This window comes from Clinocottus analis, unplaced genomic scaffold (assembly GCF_023055335.1).
Source record: "Clinocottus analis isolate CAN_PGR_092001 unplaced genomic scaffold, fCliAna1.0.p SCAF_49, whole genome shotgun sequence".
Lineage (NCBI taxonomy): Eukaryota > Metazoa > Chordata > Actinopteri > Perciformes > Cottidae > Clinocottus > Clinocottus analis.
The window spans coordinates 463,822-487,852 of record NW_027176206.1 but is presented as its reverse complement, the minus strand read 5'-3'; the positions used below and the strand labels follow the sequence as shown (position 1 = coordinate 487,852).

The 24,031-nt window shown below is 43.8% G+C and overlaps 3 protein-coding genes across 23 annotated transcripts in view; 2 read left to right on the top strand and 1 right to left on the bottom strand.

The window, feature by feature from the left end:
• The window catches only part of ank2b (ankyrin 2b, neuronal), a 153,441-nt gene extending 132,078 nt beyond the window's left edge, over nt 1-21,363 (top strand). For 10 of the 11 annotated variants that reach the window (XM_068599596.1, XM_068599595.1, XM_068599604.1 and 7 more), the window contains 10 exons: nt 100-177; nt 299-430; nt 532-681; nt 759-987; nt 1,400-1,460; nt 16,152-16,235; nt 16,331-16,495; nt 18,007-18,195; nt 18,312-18,403; nt 19,109-21,363. In XM_068599596.1, the coding sequence (XP_068455697.1) occupies nt 100-177; nt 299-430; nt 532-681; nt 759-987; nt 1,400-1,460; nt 16,152-16,235; nt 16,331-16,495; nt 18,007-18,195; nt 18,312-18,403; nt 19,109-19,319 (1,391 nt within the window). In that variant the 3' untranslated portion in view covers nt 19,320-21,363. The remainder of the gene's footprint in view (nt 1-99; nt 178-298; nt 431-531; nt 682-758; nt 988-1,399; nt 1,461-16,151; nt 16,236-16,330; nt 16,496-18,006; nt 18,196-18,311; nt 18,404-19,108) is intronic. The other variant, XM_068599599.1, reaches the window with a different exon arrangement.
• Nucleotides 10,118-15,667, top strand: LOC137802068 (uncharacterized). The gene is made up of 2 exons (XM_068599605.1): nt 10,118-13,268; nt 13,646-15,667. The coding sequence occupies exons 1-2, from the start codon at nt 10,215-10,217 to the stop codon at nt 14,489-14,491; spliced, it is 3,900 nt and encodes a 1,299-aa protein (XP_068455706.1). The 5' UTR covers nt 10,118-10,214; the 3' UTR covers nt 14,492-15,667.
• Nucleotides 21,364-22,276: 913 nt separating the features above from the next.
• Nucleotides 22,277-24,031, bottom strand: part of camk2d1 (calcium/calmodulin-dependent protein kinase (CaM kinase) II delta 1) — a 45,305-nt gene continuing 43,550 nt past the window's right edge. For all 11 annotated transcript variants that reach the window (XM_068599644.1, XM_068599649.1, XM_068599646.1 and 8 more), the window contains one exon: nt 22,277-23,673. In XM_068599644.1, the coding sequence (XP_068455745.1) occupies nt 23,670-23,673 (4 nt within the window). In that variant the 3' untranslated portion in view covers nt 22,277-23,669. The remainder of the gene's footprint in view (nt 23,674-24,031) is intronic.

Sequence of the window (24,031 nt, the reverse complement as noted above, 5' to 3'; positions counted from 1 at the left end):
AAGAAAGCCAGTGAATATTTTTCCCGGATACCATTTGTGAATGTGATTTAGTATAACGTGCGGCTCTGACCGCTCATGGCTGTCTGGTGGTATTTGCAGTAGATCCACAGGATGAGGCAGAGAGAAAAGAGCAACGGTTGGCCATTATAGCCGACCATCTGGGCTTCAGCTGGACTGGTGAGTCACACCTTAGCTGGGATCAAGCTATCAAACATACATCACGTATACAGTAAGAAACATCATTTTAAACATTTCAATCATAATCATTAGAATAATTATATCTTCTTTTTCTCTACAGAGTTAGCACGAGAACTGGACTTCAGTGAGGAGAGGATCAACCTGATTAGGATTGAAAACCCAAACTCACTGCAAGACCAAAGCCATGCATTGTTGAAACTCTGGGCAGAGAGTGAGGAAAAGCATTACACAGGTTTGTATCAAAATGTGATAAATATTTCTAATAACTAACAAAATAAAAGCTCTTATTGAAATGTAGTGTGGACATATGAAGTCTGTTTTCTGTTTCAACAGAATCAACACTGATCAAACGGCTGACTAAGATCAACCGAATGGACATAGTTCACCTCATTGAAACCAAGATAATCAATTCCTCTCAGGAGGAGACATCATCTCATACTTATGCAGAAATAGAGCGGACCATAGCGTTGGATCATAGTGAAGGTACACGAGCCAATGTTAACTTGAAGCAGAGTGTTTTACCAAACATACATATCAACTCATACTGTATCCTTTGTCAGGTTTCTCTGCCCTCCATGAAGACATTGACAGCCCCAGGCCGGGCCGGCGTACAGAGGCTGCACACAGGAGTCCAGGACGAGAGGTACCCATGGTGTCAGCAGAGGAGCTGTCCTCCAGTTTGTCATCACTTCACGAGACAGTGGGACGACCTGAAACAGATCCCACAGCAACTGGCCTTCTTAGAAATACCCAGAAAGAGAAACTACAAAAAGAGATGGAAACAATATAGTAAGTTATAAGTTACCTGGACAGTTGAATTTGTGTGACCATTGCTACGTTCACTTTGCTGTTTTCTAATCATCTACAAGCATATACACGGGTTGCACTGCACCTCAGATTGCCCGATGACCTATCAAACAAACATCCATGGAAAAGAGTACAACGGCTGACTTCAGTTTGCAGGCTATAGCTAGTAAATCCACTGTAACAGACTGCATCTCAAAAACCTACATGCAAATGTCAGCAATAGTCGGTTTCGATACTCTTTCAAAAGAAGCATTACTGATTTTTCTTGAAAGATCTTTTCTTCTTCTTTTTATTAAAATATATTTTTAATTCTCACTAGATGTATGACTTTAGCTTCTATTTATTTAACAATTCATCAGCTATCCTGTGACTGAATATTGTATTTTTTTCACAGCTCGTCTCATAGAGTATACGAGGAATTGACAGATACTGTACAAACAGGCAGTTTGAAACAAGTAAGTCCTTTCTTCACATTATACCGCACCTCTCCCTACAACCTCCATGCCCATGTGATAGACCCTGAGCTCAAAGGGGGAACCATGTTAGACGCCCAGATTATCCTACCGCCTTACCCCACTATTGAATCATGTGGTGGTGATGATGATGATGATGATGATGATGATGGGGCTGCTGGAAGTGGGGTGGCGGAGGGCGGAGAAGAGTGGAGCTTGGATTGTCTACAAACCACCCATTCTGAATACAATACCCGTTATTTGTCACCATGGCGAGAGTCATCCAATAGTTCTCCAACAGGTGTCTTAAAGAGTCGACCATTGTCTATCACTGATTTTGGGGATAGCTTGATTGAGTGTGATCAAGCTGAGCAAGACTTCTGGAAACTGTCTATGGAGTTTACGGAAACTGAGGAGATGCCAGAAAAGATTTGCTCAGCAAAACCTACAAGTGAAGAACAGTCTCCTCCGCCTCCTTCTGGGCCTCCTTCTGGGCCTCCTTCTGGCTCCAGTAATGCCGTGACAGAATCCATGCTAACTAAAGGAATGGCCAGAAGACACATGGATGAAGTTTCACGTCGACTCTATAAAGTCTTGTATGGATATGATTTTGAGTTGATGGATTCAGATAGTGAGGATTTGTCTCTGGTGACATCTTCTGAAGATGCAGTACAGGTTAGCGTCAGAACAGATGAGGTTGAGGGAGCTGCGAGACACACAAATATTGATGAAGATGTTTCAAACTCTTTGCTTGAGATTGACGTTTCCCATGTTTCAATTTCACGCGACCTTAATGTAAAACCCCTTAATGGCTTGAATCAAATCGCCGCTGCCACTCAGCCATTAGCAGGTCCCTGTGATGCCAGTTGTACCAATCCAAGTTTAATGTCTCAAATGCCAGAGCTCACAAACTCAACGGCCTTCATTCAGGTGTCACATGATTCAAATTTGGAACAGCTGGATGTTCATTCAGTAGATCATGATATGCCAGGTATTTTGGGAGCAGAATGTAGCTTTGAAAAAACACTGTCATTCAGACGGAATGAAGATGAGTTTGTAGTCTCTGTCGAGATTAAACCCGACATCAAAGCATCCAGATCATGTTTACTCGAATCCACGGATGAAACAATTTGTGAACTTCATAGCTTAGTTTATAGTGGATCGGCTTCACCAGAAAGTGTGACTGATGAAGCAATATTACTGACAGAGAGTAGGACCACGTCACCTGAATACGATCCTCCAATACCTCAGTTTAGGCCCTTGTCCCCCCTTCCGCCACCTATTTCAGCATGGGAAAGTGGTGAGGTTGAGGCTTCCGCCTCAGTGCAACCATTACTTAGTGTGCCAAATACTTATATGCTCTTAACGTCAGAAGCCGAGGAAAGGCCTTTGACACCAATGGTTTCAAACAAAAGACCATTTGGAAGTCCAGTATCACTCGGCAGTGATTGTAGTGGTGAGAGATCTGTCTCATCTCAATCATTCACTTTTAACATAGAAGAGAGAGCATCGTCACCTGAGTCTGCCATTTTGGAAACAATGCAGTGTTATTTTACATCCTCTGAACATGTGACTTTGTCTTCTTATGTCCATGAAATAAGGTCATCTCCTCCTGAATCTCGTGGCAGTACCAATGCACAATGTTGCCTTCCACCGGACTCCCCCAGCTCGGAGTCTTTTACCACGGGTCAATGTCGATCATCACCACCTGAGTTGGTGTCATCAGATTTGGAATTTAAAACTACACATGTTTTATCAAATTCTTTGCCACCTGATTCACCCATACCTGGATTCAGTCTCAAGTCGCCTGACTCAGTTATCGTACTGGTTGGGGAGAGATCCACTTCACCTACGTTGGTGTGCCCGGATATAGAATATGACTCCATGTCTCAAGTCTTAGTTCATCGTGAAGATCGAGCTGTATCACCTGCTACAGCTGCATCTAGAGATGAATCTGAATCTGTTTTACCTGTCGTTAGTTATGGGTCACTCTCCCCTGAATCAATTGAAATTGCAGAGACAGCTGATTATGGAATACAATCACTCGTATGTGATACACAGAATAAACCACCATCACCAGTGGAATCAGTAGCTACGGATGATGATGATTGGGTCATCTTATCTATGTCTGATATTGAAGGAAGACCACTTTCACCAAAGTCAGTGCCTGGCAAAAGAAAAAGGTCTCCACAGGCAGCAATGTCCGACATTAGAGCATCCTCTTCTGAATCAGAGACATGTAGGGAGTATCTGTCCCCAGATTATCCCATACCACAACGTACACCAGCTGTGCATCATGCTGTTACTATAAAATATCATTCCTCATCACCAGACTCTGTGTTGTCGGAGACAGAGTATGAGGCCATGCCATTGCTCTCATCTTTTGAGAATAGGGCTTCATCCCCATGTTTTAGTGGTTATGTAAGTGATTTTAGGCCTGATCTTGTAACTGGCCTGCCTCTTGAGGAATACGTGACACTTGAACTGACACAAGCTGCACTTGTTGCAGAAGAGGCATGTGCTGAAAAGCAGTTTAAAACAAAAACAAGCGTCACTGTTGATTTAGAAAAATCAAAAACTCAAGAAAAATGTTCAATCAATACTTTGGCAAAATCTGAGGACAATCTTGTAAAACGTAATGAAAATGAAGGTCCCAATATACCAACAGTTATAACTGATGGCCGTCAGTCTGACCAAATCCTTGTCACACCATCAGCAGGAGTTACGGTCTTGTCAACTAAAATTACAGAAGAATTATCTAATGAGTTGTTTGATGAGGGAATTTCAAACAAGGAAATTAACAATGACTTAACTGGAAAGACAAAGTCTGCTAGAAAGAAAAGATCAAAGAAATCAGTTAAAACTGATTATGAACTTGAACAGAAAGTTACAAAAGATCAAACAGAATCACCTACGTTAATAGTTTCACATGTATCCCCACAAGGATCTGTTGAAGCTCCGTCACTTCCTTTGACTTCAGGAACTGCATCTGATGTTCTACCATTGTCATTGGCTTTGACTATAAATTCCCTTGAAGATCAACGGTTTCAACAAGAATCAGTTTCTACACCTCAGCATCATAAACCTTTGTCTTCAACAGAATATTCAGTGCCAGTCTACAGTTTAGCACATGGTGCAGAACTACGGAAGCTGATCGCCCAAATTTATGACCCACAGTACGTAGGAGAAACCTTCATGAATAAATCAGGAGTGTTTCAGTTTGCTGAAACAAGAAAAGAGTCTTGTCATACAAGGTCAGATGCAACAGATGAAGATAAAGCTGCTGGTTTGCAATACCAACATGACCAAAGATCACTTTCGTTTGATTCTGAAGCAGAACATAGATCTATGACACCGCAATCGCTGTTTGCGCTTGACACACTTAGACCAGATTCCTCCCACTCAGGTATAGGGGAATCTGGCATTAAAGCTTGTGGACTATCCACAGATCTCCCTATGTATGTTTCCTCTTTATCTGGACCATCTCCAGTGTATCACAGATCAGTGTCAATAGAGTCAGAATGGCCAGATCTGGATCTGGAGACTGATTTAAACATTTCATTTCTTACTGAGGACAGACCAGCATCTCCTGACTCAGTAACTTCTGTTAACATATACAGGACACTGTCGCCTGAGTCACCCATTCCTGTATTTGGACAGGGTTTACCAGAATTTGTTGCTGGGACCACGCTGGCAAGATCCTCGTCACCTTTCTCAGTTTGTTCAGATTTAGAGTATGGGGTTATGTCTCTGCCACAGTTGTGCTCTGTAATTAGACCGCCCTCTCCTGATTCAGTAGTTTCTGGAGATGACTATAGAGGTGGCTCGCCAATACCAGAATTTAAAACAGGTCTAACTGAATCAGTTTCAGTCAATGATCATAGATCCTCCTCTCCTGAGTCAGTGGTTTCTGAAGACAAATATACACAATCAAGTGTTGACATAAGTATTTGTGAACAGAGACATGACCCACCGGAACCACAAGTATTGGAGACCACGGAGAGACCATTCGGTGATAGTAGTCAAACCATACTTCTTAAAGCAATAAGGGTACCAGTTTATAGACTTGTTTATGATGCTGAACTTTGGAAGCTTATTTCTCAAATAAATGATCCTCACTTTGTTGGGAAAAGTCTTTGCAGTAAAGCCGGTGTTTTTGAGTATGCTGGAACAAGAATTGAGTATGTCCTGGAGGATTCAGGGATAGAGGAGGGAAGGTTAGAGGGTGGTGTGAAGTTGGACATTGCAGATGTTCTACACCCAATGCAAACAAAGATTGAGGGGAAAGAGAGCCCAGTGTCAGACTGCAGGCTTTTATCACCTGAGGCACTGATAACTGAAACTGTTTCCACGCTTAAAGAAAAGCAATCGGCCAAGGTTGGTGCAACAATTCGACCAAATCAGTTGATATGTCAACTGTATGACCCCCATTATGTAGGAGAAGCCTTTGTAAGTAGAGTGTTTGAATGTGAGGAGACAAGTAAAGAATGCATTCACTTTGAGTCAACGCCACCTGATCTTGGGGCAGAATATAGATCTCTCTCTCCTGAGGCCCTGAAGTTACTGAGCGTTCTGAGGTCGGATTTGCAGGAGACAGGAAACTCTGTGAATAACAATAGCTTGTGTCCAGATTCACTGATTCCCAAGCTTGAATCTCCAGTGGAAAATCCCAGGGCACTGTCTTCCAAAAGTATGTCAGATACAGAACTTGAGCAATTTGATGATTTAACGACTACGTCGAGGTCATCATCTCCTAAATCAGAAGAATCACCGAGCAAACAAAGGCCTTTCTTACATGACTCACTAGGACCTGACTTAAGGCCAGAGTTACAGAGCTCTCTTGCTTTAGTTGATGGATATAGATCTTCCTCACCTGAATCAGGTGCTTCGGCTCTCAATGATTCATCAGGATTTCTTTCTTCAGTATTTTGCATTCCAGACAGACCAGATTCCCCTGCTTCTGCAACATTAGAAATGATGAGACCACTCTCACCAGAATCAGTATTAGAATATAGCCCTTTCTCACCTGCATCACTGATGATAATGTCAGATTTCAGATCATCCTCCCCTGAATCAACTTGCTCTCTGAATGAATTTAGACCACTTTCCCCAGACTCACCCATTCCTAAATTTCCACAGATCCTAGAAGAGTCTGCCATATCACATGTTGACCTAGTAAGTTTAAGGTCTTGCTCACCTGAATCAGTGTTGTCCGACTTTGACGAGGAATTTGAGTTTTCTTTCCCGATTGTACAACAAGATCGATCTTCTCCTGAGTCCTTGGCATCTGTGAGTAGATACAGGAGACTTTCTCCTGACTCTCCTGTACCTGACTTCAGTCAGGCTTTACTAGAGACAGATCCTGAGTTTCATTCTTACAGGGCATGGTCACCTGAATCAGATACTTCAGAGCTAGAATATACTCCTTTGATTTCACAGATGTTTGATTGTGAGAACAGAGCAGGATCCCGTCAATCAGGAGTGTCTGACTCTGATCTTAGATGTTTGTCTCCTGACTCTCCTGTACCTGACTTCAGTCAGGCTTTGCTAGAGACAGATCCTGTGTTTCATGCTTACAGGTCATGGTCACCTGAATCAGAGGCTTCTGAACCAGAATATTCTCCTATGAATTTACAGATGTTTGATTGTGAGAACAGAGCAGGATCCCGTCAATCAGGAGTGTCTGACTCTGATCTTAGATGTTTGTCTCCTGACTCTCCTGTACCCCAGTACACCATGAGTGCAACCACTATGGTGGAAGTAAAATACAGATCCACATCACCTGAATCAGTATATTCAGATGAGGATATAGAGACAGTGGTGTTTATCCCTTGGCTTTTTGAGGACAGAGCATCATCTCCTGGTTCAGGGGCATCTAACGAGGAATTTAGACCACTTTCCCCAGACTCACCCATTCCTGAATTTCCACAGATCCTACAAGAGTCAGCCATATCACATGTTGACTTAAGGTCTTGCTCACCTGAATCAGTGTTGTCCGACTTTGACGAGGAATTTGAGTTTTCTTTCCCGATTGTACAACAAGATCGATCTTCTCCTGAGTCCTTGGCATCTGTGAGTAGATACAGGAGACTTTCTCCTGACTCTCCTGTACCTGACTTCAGTCAGGCTTTACTAGAGATAGATCCTGAGTTTCATGCTTACAGGTCATGGTCACCTGAATCAGATACTTCAGAGCTAGAATATACTCCTTTGATTTCACAGATGTTTGATTGTGAGAACAGAGCAGGATCCCGTCAATCAGGAGTGTCTGACTCTGATCTTAGATGTTTGTCTCCTGACTCCCCTGTACCTGACTTCAGTCAGGCTTTGCTAGAGACAGATCCTGAGTTTCATGCTTACAGGTCATGGTCACCTGAATCAGAGGCTTCTGAACCAGAATATTCTCCTATGAATTTACAGATGTTTGATTGTGAGAACAGAGCAGGATCCCGTCAATCAGGAGTGTCTGACTCTGATCTTAGATGTTTGTCTCCTGACTCTCCTGTACCCCAGTACACCATGAGTGCAACCACTATGGTGGAAGTAAAATACAGATCCACATCACCTGAATCAGTATATTCAGATGAGGATATAGAGACAGTGGTGTTTATCCCTTGGCTTTTTGAGGACAGAGCAGCATCTCCTGGTTCAGGGGCATCTAACGAGGAATTTAGACCACTTTCCCCAGACTCACCCATTCCTGAATTTCCACAGATCCTACAAGAGTCAGCCATATCACATGTTGACTTAAGGTCTTGCTCACCTGAATCAGTGTTGTCCGACTTTGACGAGGAATTTGAGTTTTCTTTCCCGATTGTACAACAAGATCGATCTTCTCCTGAGTCCTTGGCATCTGTGAGTAGATACAGGAGACTTTCTCCTGATTCCCCTGTACCTGACTTCAGTCAGGCTTTACTAGAGACAGATCCTGAGTTTCATGCTTACAGGTCATGGTCACCTGAATCAGAGGCTTCAGAACCAGAATATTTTCCTATGAATTTACAGATGTTTGATTGTGAGAACAGAGCAGGATCCCGTCAATCAGGAGTGTCTGACTCTGATCTTAGATGTTTGTCTCCTGACTCCCCTGTACCTGACTTCAGTCAGGCTTTACTAGAGACAGATCCTGTGTTTCATGCTTACAGGTCATGGTCACCTGAATCAGAGGCTTCTGAACCAGAATATTCTCCTATGAATTTACAGATGTTTGATTGTGAGAACAGAGCAGGATCCCGTCAATCAGGAGTGTCTGACTCTGATCTTAGATGTTTGTCTCCTGACTCTCCTGTACCCCAGTACACCATGAGTGCAACCACTATGGTGGAAGTAAAATACAGATCCACATCACCTGAATCAGTATATTCAGATGAGGATATAGAGACAGTGGTGTTTATCCCTTGGCTTTTTGAGGACAGAGCATCATCTCCTGGTTCAGGGGCATCTAACGAGGAATTTAGACCACTTTCCCCAGACTCACCCATTCCTGAATTTCCACAGATCCTACAAGAGTCAGCCATATCACATGTTGACTTAAGGTCTTGCTCACCTGAATCAGTGTTGTCCGACTTTGACGAGGAATTTGAGTTTTCTTTCCCGATTGTACAACAAGATCGATCTTCTCCTGAGTCCTTGGCATCTGTGAGTAGATACAGGAGACTTTCTCCTGACTCTCCTGTACCTGACTTCAGTCAGGCTTTACTAGAGATAGATCCTGAGTTTCATGCTTACAGGTCATGGTCACCTGAATCAGATACTTCAGAGCTAGAATATACTCCTTTGATTTCACAGATGTTTGATTGTGAGAACAGAGCAGGATCCCGTCAATCAGGAGTGTCTGACTCTGATCTTAGATGTTTGTCTCCTGACTCCCCTGTACCTGACTTCAGTCAGGCTTTGCTAGAGACAGATCCTGAGTTTCATGCTTACAGGTCATGGTCACCTGAATCAGAGGCTTCTGAACCAGAATATTCTCCTATGAATTTACAGATGTTTGATTGTGAGAACAGAGCAGGATCCCGTCAATCAGGAGTGTCTGACTCTGATCTTAGATGTTTGTCTCCTGACTCTCCTGTACCCCAGTACACCATGAGTGCAACCACTATGGTGGAAGTAAAATACAGATCCACATCACCTGAATCAGTATATTCAGATGAGGATATAGAGACAGTGGTGTTTATCCCTTGGCTTTTTGAGGACAGAGCAGCATCTCCTGGTTCAGGGGCATCTAACGAGGAATTTAGACCACTTTCCCCAGACTCACCCATTCCTGAATTTCCACAGATCCTACAAGAGTCAGCCATATCACATGTTGACTTAAGGTCTTGCTCACCTGAATCAGTGTTGTCCGACTTTGACGAGGAATTTGAGTTTTCTTTCCCGATTGTACAACAAGATCGATCTTCTCCTGAGTCCTTGGCATCTGTGAGTAGATACAGGAGACTTTCTCCTGATTCCCCTGTACCTGACTTCAGTCAGGCTTTACTAGAGACAGATCCTGAGTTTCATGCTTACAGGTCATGGTCACCTGAATCAGATACTTCAGAGCTAGAATATACTCCTTTGATTTCACAGATGTTTGATTGTGAGAACAGAGCAGGATCCCGTCAATCAGGAGTGTCTGACTCTGATCTTAGATGTTTGTCTCCTGACTCCCCTGTACCTGACTTCAGTCAGGCTTTACTAGAGACAGATCCTGAGTTTCATGCTTACAGGTCATGGTCACCTGAATCAGAGGCTTCAGAACCAGAATATTTTCCTATGAATTTACAGATGTTTGATTGTGAGAACAGAGCAGGATCCCGTCAATCAGGAGTGTCTGACTCTGATCTTAGATGTTTGTCTCCTGATTCCCCTGTACCTGACTTCAGTCAGACTTTGCTAGAGACAGATCCTGAGTTTCATGCTTACAGGTCATGGTCACCTGAATCAGACACTTCAGAGCTAGAATATACTCCTTTGATTTCACAGATGTTTGATTGTGAGAACAGAGCAGGATCCCGTCAATCAGGAGTGTCTGACTCTGATCTTAGATGTTTGTCTCCTGACTCTCCTGTACCCCAGTACACCATGAGTGCAACCACTATGGTGGAAGTAAAATACAGATCCACATCACCTGAATCAGTATATTCAGATGAGGATATAGAGACAGTGGTGTTTATCCCTTGGCTTTTTGAGGACAGAGCAGCATCTCCTGGTTCAGGGGTATCCAACGAGGAATTTAGACCACTTTCCCCAGACTCACCCATTCCTGAATTTCCACAGATCCTACAAGAGTCAGCCATATCACATGTTGACTTAAGGTCTTGCTCACCTGAATCAGTGTTGTCAGATTTGGAAACTGAATTTTCTTTCCCAACATTCTTGGAACACAGACGTTCATCTCTTGAATCTCATGCATCAAGTAGGCTTTCACCTGATTCACCTTTACTTCACTTTGTGCAGCCAATGTTTGAATTACCTGAAACTATTTGTGAACGTAGGTCAGCATCCCCCGAGTCAACCTGTTCAGATGTAGAATACGTTGTTTTGAGCATTGGATCATTAGTGTATGACAACAGACCATCTTCACCTGGCTCAGGAGCATCTGGAGATGAATACCAGGCTCTGCCACCAGACTCACCCATACCTGAGTACAGGCCCATAGTGCCTGACTGTGTTATTGGGATTACTGCCTGTAGATCACCCTCCTCTGAATCCTCTGAATCAGATATTGAGTATGCTTTGAGTGACTATTTAATGTCTTTGACGTGTGGTATAGATGATCGACCAGATTCTCCCAAATCAATAGGATCAGAAATACAAGAGAGGCCCAAATCAGTTGAAATCATACCAGAATACAAACCTCTGCCATCTCAATTTTCAATATCTGATTTTACAAATACATTTGAAGAAAACGGCATGACTATAAGAGATGTATCACCCACTGAATTTCCAGGTTCAGATGATTTGTCACAATCTTTTGAACTGTTTGGTGCAGAAGAAAGGTCATCTTTACAGAAAGATTTTGAATCAGATAAGAATAAATTACTTTTGCCACCCAAATCATCAATACCTGAATTAAAAGTTGACACTGCCAATGAAGCAACCATCAATGCCACTGTTTCATCAACAACAATGGCACCGACCTTACCTGAAACATCAGCGGTCATCTTGGCTGAATACAATCTAAATGCTGATGCAAAGCTGTGGTTTCAAGTACATGATCCTCAGTCCACAGGAGGAACTTTCAGTAAAACAGGGTTCATGGAATTAATTGCTAACACAATAGAACAAGAGAAGAGTGTTCAAGATGATGATCAAGATACTAAAATAAAAGATAAAAATGATCATGATGTCACTGCCAAAGTACTGGTTTTAGAGGAAACACATCAATTTACTTCAACAGACACAGCTAGCGAAAGCTATCTTTGCAGTTCAAGTGTACAACAAATTTCTGATGTACCTGTTTTACCATTACCAGTGATTGAACACGCTGTGTGTTCAGTGACGACTCCATACGGAGAGGCTAAGTACGCCTTTGAAATACCTGTCCCTGAGGCACGAACAGAGTCTGATGCTGGTTGGGTGTTAGTATCAGAAGCTGACACAGAGGAAGATGATCTACGCTATTCACCAGAATCCTTGATAGACTTTAGACCCATATCCCTCAGTTCAGTCACGGGGATAGAATCAAGAGCATCCTCGCCAGAATCTGTTACAACAGTCAGTGAGTTTAGACCACTCTCCCCAGATTCCCCCATACCTGAATTTACAATAGCAATGCCAGAATGTGTATCGTTCCTGAGATCAGCATCATGGTCACCTGAAACTTTACCATCAGATATAGATTATGTGGCATTCGGAAATTTTGAATTTCAGGTTGCAGAATGCAGGGCATCATCTACAGTATGTGCACTGCCAGAGTATGAGAAAGATAGAGAAAGGGTGTGGTCTTCTCAGCCACTGCCTGAATACAGACTAATGTCGCTTGAATCAGTCATGCAGATGGATGACAAAAGAGCATCATCTCCAGAATCAATGCCTGAGTTCAATGAGAACAGGTCACTCTCTCCAGACTCTCCCATCCCTCAGTTTGCAGTATTATTGGATTACACACCTGCACATAGGTCATCATCACCTGAATCAATGGGTTCAGATTCAGAGAGCGAGTTTATGGTCACGTCATCAAGAGACGCTGAGACTGGTAGGCCATCTTCACGTGAATCCATTTTGTCTGTCAATGAGTTCAGTCAACTGCTGCCTGACTCACCAGTACCAGATTTTATGAGAATATTGTCTTCCTATTTTATGGATACTCCCCTTGTTGATAGATCGTCTTCACCAGTGTCTCTATCATCAGACTCTGAGTTTATTGCTCTACCTATTGATTGTTGGATTGATGATAGCCCCAGGCCACTGAGCCCTCAAACTGTGGAGTCAGAAGAGGAGTTAGGCTTTTGTTGTGAAGATACTGAACTTTTGAGTTTTGTGACGTCTCCCTTATTACCTGGCCAGTCTTTTTCATTACCCAACAAAGGGCCATTGGCTGAGTCATCATTATTAAGTCAATCCAGTGAGACAAAGTCTAAGGAAGGGCATGTGAATCCTGATTGTCAAAAAATGACAGGACTGCAATCAAAAGTTTTGTCATACGAATGGATGCCACGTGGATATCAAGCTGAAAGTATCTCAACTTTACAAACAACGGATTGTGAGGAAGACTTTCAGAAAGACTTTTTTGTGAAACCATCACCAGTTCAAGATACAAAACGAAAGGTGACAAAGATCCCAAACATCAGTTCTGGAGAATTAAAGAAGGCAGTTTCACAAACGGTAAGACTGTGAGCATGACAATCAAGCAAAGACTCCCTTTTGTTGTGGCCAAATGTTTTAACATGTCACTTGGATAAAACAAATAACTGCTTTGGTGAACTAATAACCAAATGGAGTGCAGTTGCATCAAATGTGTCTGGACTTTGTATGAAATGTCCTTTAGTTCTTAATTTTGTCATCCGACACGAACCCCATTTAAAAGTTGCATGTCATGGCTTCACAATATTGTGCTCACCTTAAATAAGATATTGTCTTCATGGAACATAATAACTTCACAGTGACACTAACATGTTGAGATCATTTTAATGGTGCATACCAACCTGTACACAGATTAATTTTAATAAACTTATTTAGATCGTGTTGATATTCCCTTACAGGCTCCTGCTCAGACACCAGAGGAAACACAGTTTCTAACAGACTTTGAGGTGTATGACCCAAACTCATACTCAACCCACAGAGCTGTCACTCCAGTTCTTCCTGCGTCTGAGAGTAAATCATATTTACAGTTGGGCTCATCACAAGGGCCTCCAGAGAGAGAGTTCTCCCGTAATGAAGCACAGCCCAGCGAGCTTTTCTCACCCATGTCAACTCAGTTTTTGGCACCACCAGATTATGAAGCCATATTTTTAGGGCGCCAAACACTGAGAGTTTCTCAATATAGCCAAGACTCTTTGAGTGCTTTGAGTCCAGAGTCCAGTGACTCAAGTTCAGCTCAGGTTGTGACTGAAGCTACCACCAAGACAGAGTCTCAAAAGGATGAAGGTTCAGAATTCCCACCAGACTTCACAAGAGTCCTCTCAGAATTTGAATCCGAGGATCCAGAGGTCCAACCAGAGGAACTCGGTAAAAGATTGGACTCTCCACAGCTCTCTGACTCAGATGTGGAGTTCTTTGATTGCAGACAAGCCTTCTCTGAACCAGGAGAAGTGAAACTGGAACGTGACATTACCTATCATATTTCTGAACCCCCGTCCCCGATGCCCGGCAGTCGCCCTGATGGTGGCTTCCTTAAAGGAAGCCCTCAGTACACTGCTCATCCTTTCCTCCAAGTGCAAGATTACAAGCACTTCTCTTCTAGCAGTGACAGTCTCAGTGCTTGTGATACGGAGGGGTCACAGGAAGGTCAAACAGACGCCAACCTCCCCTCGTGTGAGGAGCTGCCGTCAAGGGATCAGGCAGGGTATTCTGATGACGATGACTTCCTGGGAAGGGTAAGGGGTTGAGGTGGAGCATGAGCAGAGTGCTGCACGGGCTTTTTTCAATCCTGGTCAGACTTGTTGCTGCGGTGCATTTAACAAGATAAACTGAGCACATTAGCAGTTAACTTCAATGAGGATGGTGAGTGCTGATGAGTGCATGAGTGTCTACACTTTGAAGGAAATAACAACAAATTAACAATGTGATGTCATCAGTATGTGAAAAAGCGGTTGCCCATTGGGGGTGTGATGTGTTTGCAGTTCTTTATTTTTAAGTCAGGATTGGTGACATTTACAAGCTGCTGTGCAGAACTAATTTTCTTATATAGGATTTATTATTATTTGTTCACACTTGCTCCTGTTTGCATCTTTTGATTTCTCCTTGTTGTTCCGATCAGTCTTCAGACACACGTCCTTCAAAGTTTAAAGGAAAATAACAGTATATCTAATCATGTTGGCTAACTGCATCGGCTTTTACATCGGGGACGTTTGTTTCCTCCTGGCCAGAGTTGTGTACCCGGCGGTAACAGCTGGACCCAATTCAGCTGTTACCACACCTATCTAGATAAATTCAGATGTACTATGAGCTAGGCAGAACAGCCTGTGGATTGCATTGGCTAAAATCAATCTTCAGGTTTTCAGTGGATTATGTTGCGTCTCATCATTGCTAAATATACGTGCACGATATTGCTTGTATTTAGTTTTGGAAGTATATTTGGCACCAGGATCCTTGTAAGTAGCTGCAGCAGCAGGGTCAGGGTTACTCTGTTCTTTGTCCCTGTGCTGCTCATCATTTTTCAAAGTTTCAACAGATCTTCAAAGTATAGATGAAGATGAAATATTGATCACCTTACCTTAGTCCGTCAGGAGACATCCTGTATTTCACTCACTGTTTTCCGTCCTTGCACGTTTATTTCAACTGTAGGTTTTGTTTTGTGTAACTGTGCCTTCTCTTCATCTCCCATCACTGTTGTGTACAGACATTCATGTGCTTTTACATTCGATTGTTGTGTACATGAACCTTTTTGGCTCGTGGATCATAAGTGAGCTTGAGAGAACAGAAGGTGGCAGCTGTCTGTAACACTGCGTCGTCCTGATACGCTGACCCTGCTGGTTGTGTGCGCTCTCCCAGGAGATAGCAGAGGAGCTAGGGGTGCTGTCTTCTGATAGCTCGGAGGAAGAGGTGCTGACCACCCGGGTGGTCCGACGCAGAGTTATCATCCAGGTAAAAGCTTCAGCTGCTGGCTGTGCAGCGTGCAGGTTTAGTGCTCCTCCTGTTTCCTTTCAACTTGACTCACTGGGGTCATCATGCTGTCCAGAACGTCTCCTTACCTGCTACTTACTTTCTGTGCTGTGGAAAAGGGCCTTTGAACAACTGGTGTTGTTGTTTACTTGTTTTTTCACACTCAGCTGCTTTGACCTTTTTCACGTTGAAGTCACATTCTTTGTCCGGTTAAGAAATTTGATCCCCAAAGTGTAATGTTGTGTATTCAGTGATTCTGCCGCCCCCTAGTGGTCAGTAAGCCTTTTTAGAAAAAACAAAACAAATCTCTGCCACCAGAATGACGTGAACGATTTGAAGTTGCATCAAAGTCAGGCTTTAGGATGGAGCGTAGATGTGGTGTCATACGGGTGTTTTATGAAGTACCTCCTCTGATGCAAAGTGATGTGTTTTGTGTTTCTACAGGCGGAAAACCTTCCTGACATCCCACCACACTCCGTCACAGAGGAGAAGTACACCGACGAGCACGGCAACATGGTGGTGAAGAAAGTATGCAGCGATCTCCAGCTTCCACTTCTGCATGAAGGAAGAAGTTACAGTTCACAGCTTAACAGCAGAGTTAATAAATACCTTCCTGCTCCCAGATCACTCGGAAGGTGATTCATAAATACGTGTCAGCGGATGGCATGGAGACACAGGAAGTGACCTTTGAGGGCTCGCGCCAGCAGACGGTGCAGATTGAGGACGGAGACGCCGTCTCCAGAGTGGTGAAGAGAACCGTGATCCACAGCCAGGGGGATCAGAAAGAGGTCGGTCACTGTCTACTTCCTGCTGGCTACTTCCTGCTGTCTACTTCCTGCTGTCTACTTCCTGCTGGCTACTTCCTGCTGTCTACTTCCTGCTGTCTACTTCCTGCTGTTTACTTCCTGTTGCTTATTTCCAGCTGTCTACCTTCTGCTGTTTACTTCCTGCTGTCTACTTCCTGCTGTTTAATTTCTTCTGTTTACTTCCTGCTGTTTACTTCCTGCTGTTTACTTCCTGCTGCCTACTTCCTGCTGTTTACTTCCTGCTGTTTACTTCCTGCTGCCTACTTCCTGCTGTTTACTTCCTGCTGTTTACTTCCTGATGCCTACTTCCTGCTGTTTACTTCCTGCTGCCTACTTCCTGCTGTTTACTTCCTGCTGTTTACTTCCTGCTGTCTACTTCCTGCTGTTTACTTCCTGCTGTCTACTTCCTGCTGTTTACTTCCTGCTGTTTACTTCCTGCTGCCTACTTCCTGCTGTTTACTTCCTGCTGTTTACTTCCTGATGCCTACTTCCTGCTGGCTTCACAGCAGCTTCCATCATTTATTACTCGGTTTCCTTTACTTCAACCAAACATAATCTTATTGTTTTGCTACTAGTCCTTGACGATGTGTAAGTGAGACTACATCTCGTATGTTTTGTGTTTTGATCATGAAGAGTTCTTCTTCATTAAAATATCTCCTGACAAAACATCAAGGAACTTCCTGCTGAGGATTCCAAGATGTCACCTGAGACATGTGGACAATCACATGCATGTAAAGCTACACCAAAGCTAGCGAGCTAATGTCGCTAAGTAGCAAAAATTCTGTGGGTTGGACAGCAGCATTGTTGCTAACATTTTTCACTTTGAGAGAAATGCAGAGTTCATCACAAAACATTTGTATTTTGAATGTGTGCTAATCATTTCATCTGGATTCAGCAGCTAAACTTTGTATGATTTAAAGAGACGAGCGTTACTCTAAACACGCAGTCCCTGAGGTTGCTTGTAGGCACAGCGGTGCTTCGAGCTAAATGCTAACATCACCAAGCTAACATCCTCTCAATGGAAATGCTTACAGACAGCTTCCATTGTTCAATACCACACTTTGGTGTTTAGCGCTAATGATACGTGCTAATAGAAAGCACACGTGTGACTTATTGAAATATAAACCGTTTGCTGATATCAATAAAAGTAGAACAGTACAACAGTACAACATGAAGGTACTCTGTGTCTCTTCGTAGTACATCTTCACTCAGTACAACGTGAAGGTACTCTGTGTCTCTACGTAGTACATCTTCACTCAGTACAACGTGAAGGTACTCTGTGTCTCTTCGTAGTACATCTTCACTCAGTACAACGTGAAGGTACTCTGTGTCTCTTCGTAGTACATCTTCACTCAGTACAACGTGAAGGTACTCTGTGTCTCTACGTAGTACATCTTCACTCAGTACAACGTGAAGGTACTCTGTGTCTCTACGTAGTACATCTTCACTCAGTACAACGTGAAGGTACTTGGTTCTTCTCGTCTTCTCTCCAGTTGACCTTCTCGGAGCCTCTGGCCCTGGGAGCTGCCACGGCGTCAGAGTTTGAGGTGGAGCCGGTGCAAGGTCGAAAGGTCAGCAAGGTCGTCAAGACAACGGTGGTGCGAGGCGAGAGGATGGAGAAGCAGACGGGCGACGCCTCCCTGGCCGCAGACCTCCCGACAGCCAGGCAGGACTTTGAGAAGGTCAGTGTGTCCACACATGATGTTCAGTCAAAGCCATTCATAGAAGGAGCTCTGTGTTCAGGAGAGCACCGTCAGTCCATCTTCACAGCGTTTTCACTCCCTGGTTCTCCCCTCAGGCGTTGAGCTATGCTGGAGGCTTTGCCAAAGGGCTGCCGCCTCACGTCGTTCAGACAGAGGTTGTGCAGGACGACGGCTCGGTGCTCAAAAGGTCTGACGGCAGCATGGGAATGTGTAGAAATGACTGCTGTGTTCGCTTGAGCCTACGCATGGCGTGATGCACTCTAACGTTGCCTTCTTCACGGGAGGTTGTTGCAGTGTTCATGTTACTCAGCAGTGTGTTGCTGCTTCTTCATCACAGCCGATGAGCCAAACTAGAAGTTTTGAATATTGAATACACGGCTGTTGGTTTTACTCATGAAGCGTGACCTGGTCTCTGTTAAAGTCTCTTCATCTTCTGAATGTGACCAAAGATGTGATGAATATGAAGAATGACCAAGAGGTGGTGATGGAAACGCTCAGTGAAGCGTTCACATAGAGATGTTGATGTGCCCTTGAGCAAGACTCTTAACCCCTAACCCTAGAGCAACATGTGAGACACCAAATGAGATGTACTGGTTCATACAACATTAACACTGGCAGTGACTGAAGTGTGGCTCATTTAACCAGAACACCGTGAACTGTGGAGCCCCAGTATGGACCACCAGTATGGACCACCAGTATGGACCACCAGTGCGGAGCCCCAGTGCGGAGCCCCAGTGCGGAGCCCCAGTGCGGAGCCCCAGTGCGGAGCCCCAGTGCGGAGCCCCAGTGCGGAGCCCCAGTGCGGAGCCCCAGTGCGGAGCCCCAGTATGACCAGTGTTGGTCCTTCAGCGTTGTCCTGCAGGGTGCTGACTCTTCTTTCTTGTTCTTGCAGAAGTCGGATGTGTAAGTCTCGAACCCAGAAGAGGACCGTGGTGAAGGACGGCCGGGGGAAGCACGTTCACCTGGAGCGCCTGGACCAGCAGCCCGACGCCCTGCAGCCCGACGCCCTGCAGCAACACCTGCACCGCCTGCTTCAACGCTACTGTGAGGACGACCAGGAAGAGGAGGAGGAGGAGGGGGAGGAGGAGGAGAGCTTCCACTGACCTTCCTTCTTCCCCTGAAGCCTTCGTGTCGTACGCTTCTTCTCATCAAGATGTCCGCTCCCCTCTTCGTGTCAATCACTGGATTCATTTTATTTTCTTATTATTGACAAACGGAACAGTCTTTTCTGCGTGCTGTGACACCCTTCCTTCCTTCCTCCCTTCCTTCCTTCGTTCCTTCCCTGTGTTTCATTTGCTCTTTTTGTGACCAAAGATGGAACCCTTGCTCTTCTTCTGTGGTGCGTAACGGTACGACGCCCTGACGGTGGATCAGAGTCAAAGGGGCATCTTGACGTGTTGGGCCTCATGCAGGCTTCTTATGAAGAAACATTTGTACATAGAAGAGATTCAAATCACACTTGGACTGGGAAAAGAGTCAAGAATTCAAAGCATTTAACAGATTGTTCACCTGAACCTCAACCTGCTGTACGGCGACTCCAACGGCTCCGTCCAGAAGAGATTAATGTTGCAGAGACGACTGAGGAGCGACTTCCACTCTTCAAGCTGCTCGCTGTCTGTCTTTCTGACGTGTGCTTTCACCTGACCCAGAGCTGCCACTGTGTGTGTGTGTGTGTGCGTGTGTGTGTGTGTGTGTGTGTGTGTGTGTGTGTGTGTGAGCGCACAGTGTGTCGACTGAGAAAGAAAGTAGAGGGAGGCATGTTGCAGCCTCACCTCGTCCTCCTCATCAGCTTCTAAAGGACGGTAGCCGTTCTTCGTGTGTGTGTGTGTGTGTGTGTGTGTGTGTGTGTGTGTGTGTGTGTGTGTGTGTGTGTGTGTGTGTGTGTGTGTGTGTCCTGATAGATCTTCTTCTTTTGTGCCATAGAGCTCTTGTTCAGTGATCACACAGACTCCAACATAAGTAGTTTGTGGTTTTGGTGTGAAGTTGGATGTGTTTAAAGGGTGTGTTGCTCATCAGGCCAGTCCAATAAAACAATGCATCATGGGAGATGAAGCAGTGTTTTGGAGGAAGACTCATAGTATTGAGTCATCTCTGCTTCATTGAACTTCATGGAAGTGCAATTTAAAGTTTCTAGTATTCTAATTCGTACCCTTTAATGTCATAAAGCATCTTACGGCATTTCCCTTGTTATTCTGCATTATGGCCCGCAGGAGAGAGAATAATATTTAGAAGCTTCTAGTCATCATGTGTGATGCTGGCAGCCACAAACTAAACGTTTCCTCCAATACATTTAGGCTACTTCTTTATTTTTGCAAATTATGAGGCTTTCTCCTCATCAGTAATGAACAGCCACTGTCACCAAGCAGTGACATCACTTCATCCACGCCAGAGAGATCCCTTCAGACGTCCGCAGTAATGAACGAGTGGAACATTTATTATGCTAACAAATGCTCTACTTCCTGTTTGTCAGCGAGCGCAGGACACAACGCAGCCTTTAGAGTAAAACTACTGGATCAGGAAAGAGTCTTCAGCAGGAGCCGGGGGTTTGGGGCCGAGACGCTCACAGACCAACACATCTTTGTGTTGGTCTGTTCACGGGTTTGTTGGCAATAATACAACTTGGAATAACACTCGTCCTTTAAGTTGTTTAGAAAGCACACATCACATGAAGATGCATCAACTTCAAATCCAAGTAAAGTCTGACATCATTCAACCCTTCCTTGTGTACTTCCTGGTGTACTTCCTGGTGTACTTCCTGCCGTCCCTTTGTGAGCCCTGAACACTGAGACTGTGGAGTGTTTGTGTCCTGAAGCTAAAAGATGCAGATTGTAGCTCCATCACAGAAAGGTTTTGATTGGCTCGTGTACAGGATGGAGGATGTTCGCTGTTCCTCTACGGCTGAGACTTCATGTAACAATACGTTTACTTTGTGTCTGATCCCATATGAAGAATAAAAGAAATGTCCAAAAGAGACCACTGATTTGATGAATGAGCATCTTGTTTCCATGGTAATAAGAATATATACATATTAACAGTGCAAATATCTATGCGGGCATGTATGACTTCAACGATTACTAAAACACAAACCTGAAACGCTACAAGGCAGCAGCTGCAGTGTACACAACAATAAACTGTACATGAGTCAAACAGAGTGATGTCATTCCTTCTAACAGCTGGTCCAGAGTGATGTCATTCCTTCTAACAGCTGGTCCAGAGTGATGTCATTCCTTCTAACAGCTGGTCCAGAGTGATGTCATTCCTTCTAACAGCCGGTCCAGAGTGATGTCATTCCTTCTAACAGCTGGTCCAGAGTGATGTCATTCCTGGCTGGTCCAGAGTGATGTCATTCCTTCTAACAGCTGGTCCAGAGTGATGTCATTCCTGGCTGGTCCAGAGTGATGTCATTCCTTCTAACAGCTGGTCCAGAGTGATGTCATTCCTTCTAACAGCTGGTCCAGAGTGATGTCATTCCTGGCTGGTCCAGAGTGATGTCATTCCTTCTAACAGCTGGTCCAGAGTGATGTCATTCCTTCTAACAGCTGGTCCAGAGTGATGTCATTCCTTCTAACAGCTGGTCCAGAGTGATGTCATTCCTTCTAACAGCTGGTCCAGACTAACGAGGAGCAAACTTTGACTTCAAGACGTTTCCAGTCGAGTCGGCAGAACTGGACTGAACCGGCACCTCGGAGTAAAGACTGAGGCCGGACTGGAGCTAATGAATCAGTTAACCAGCTAAAGGCTAGCTTAAAAGCTAAAGTTAGCTAACCGGCTAAAGGCTAGCTTAAAAGCTAAAGTTAGCTAACAAACTATAGACTAGCTAACCAGCTAAATGCTAGCTAACCAGCTAAAGGTTAGCTTACCAGCTAAAGGATAGCTAACCAGCTAAAGGTTAGTTCATCTAAATTAAGATAATATTTTGGATGCTAGCTTGTTTGCACTCAAGTTTGTACTTTGTACTGTGTACACACACACACACACACACACACACACACACACACACACACACACACCCACACACACACACACACAAAGAAGACAGGAGCAAAACTCTCCCTTTGGCTCTTTCACACTTTTTATTTGATATTTCTTAACGTACATCTTGTCCCATCACGGTGACGTCATGTTACACACCAGCGACCCGTCACCAAGTTAATGCATCTTAGATTAAAAGTAAGTACTGAGAGAGAGAGAGAGAGAGAGAGAGAGAGAGAGAGAGAGAGAGACAGAGAGAGAGAGAGACAGAGAGAGAGAGAGAGACAGAGAGAGAGAGAGAGAGACAGAGACAGAGACAGAGAGAGAGACAGAGAGAGAGAGAGAGACAGAGAGAGAGAGAGACAGAGAGAGAGAGTCAATGTTTTACGTTTCAAAGCAAAATAATCTAAAATTCCTTTCTAAATCGTAACCTCAGTGGAGACTGTTACCTCAAACCTCACATATGCTTATTTATTTTCTCATTAGTTATATATTCACAGCGTCCTAATCTAAAAGTGTATTAAACATGAACCTTAAGCATGTATCCCCTTTCCCTTTCATAAAACAGTGTGCATAAAAAAGCCTAATAGAGGAGCATAACAAGAACTAAAACAGTGATTTCCTGCACAGTAATTCTGGCTAAAAATGTGATTCCCTCATTATAAAACGGTCTAACTTGTGCTGTAACACATTGGCATCCAGCGTAGAATAAAGGAGGAAAGGCTTAAAGGAGAGTATTAATGATGACAAGTGGAGGGATAGGCATCAACATCACAATATCAAAAGTAAACAACAATTAGCTGATAAAAATTACATCATTAGTTCCTTACTGTATGAAAATATGATTCCACTGGAAAGAGTCGCAGAATGGTTCGTCTACACATTCTATCATCTTCTGGTCCAAAGTTTAACATGTTTCAATGCTTTTCCTTATAAAACACAAAGTTGAAATTCTAGTAAACCAGAAAGTTGTAAAAGGAGCTGACTCCGTTCATACGGACGCGGCTAAAGATGAAGCAGAGAGAGATTCACGTAAACTACCAGACGCCACCAACACAGAGCTTTGCCCTCAAAGAGATTCAGACCTGAAAGCAGTAGATATGTGACTTATTGGTCATTGTGCCAAAAGGCAAAAACATCACACCAGCTCAATATGTCACTATTCAAATGAAAAACTCAATACATAATGATTGGAAGTTTGACATATTTCACTGGATCATCTGTTTCTATTTTAAACATACGCATCTAAAAAACTCCCACGATGAACACCACTCACTACAAAATGATATTGTCAACAACTTTACCCCTCCTTGTTTGTTTTTATTAACATGTACAATAATTTCAGTCCAGCGGCGACAATATGTAAACGACACACTGAGAGGGCGGAGCTCAAGCGAGTGTGGGCAGGGATTGGCTGAAGGATTTGATGGACACTTGGTAGGCGGGGTCTGTTTGTCAGCTGGAGGCTGGAGGACGTCCTCTCAACTGAAACACAAATCCCAGCTGGATCAATTACAGACAAAAACAAACTCCAATTACAATTAGAAATTGGACCGTCATTAAATTGGACTTAATGTGACAGAACATTTGTACATGATGACAGTTAAAGTACAGATGGCAGGAGAAGCCAAGATGCAACCACTTTTATGACTGCAATTGATTATTATTTTACGCAATCAGTGAAGCATGTGTGATATGGTTGAGAGCCATATCAGGTCAGTGGACCTCGAGTTTGGACCTTTCCAAGGTGAGGGATGAACTGTCAACATGTAGGATGAATACTAATTATTTCTTGAAGTTCAAAGTTGAGTACAATAACTCTACTTCACATTGTTCGCCAATT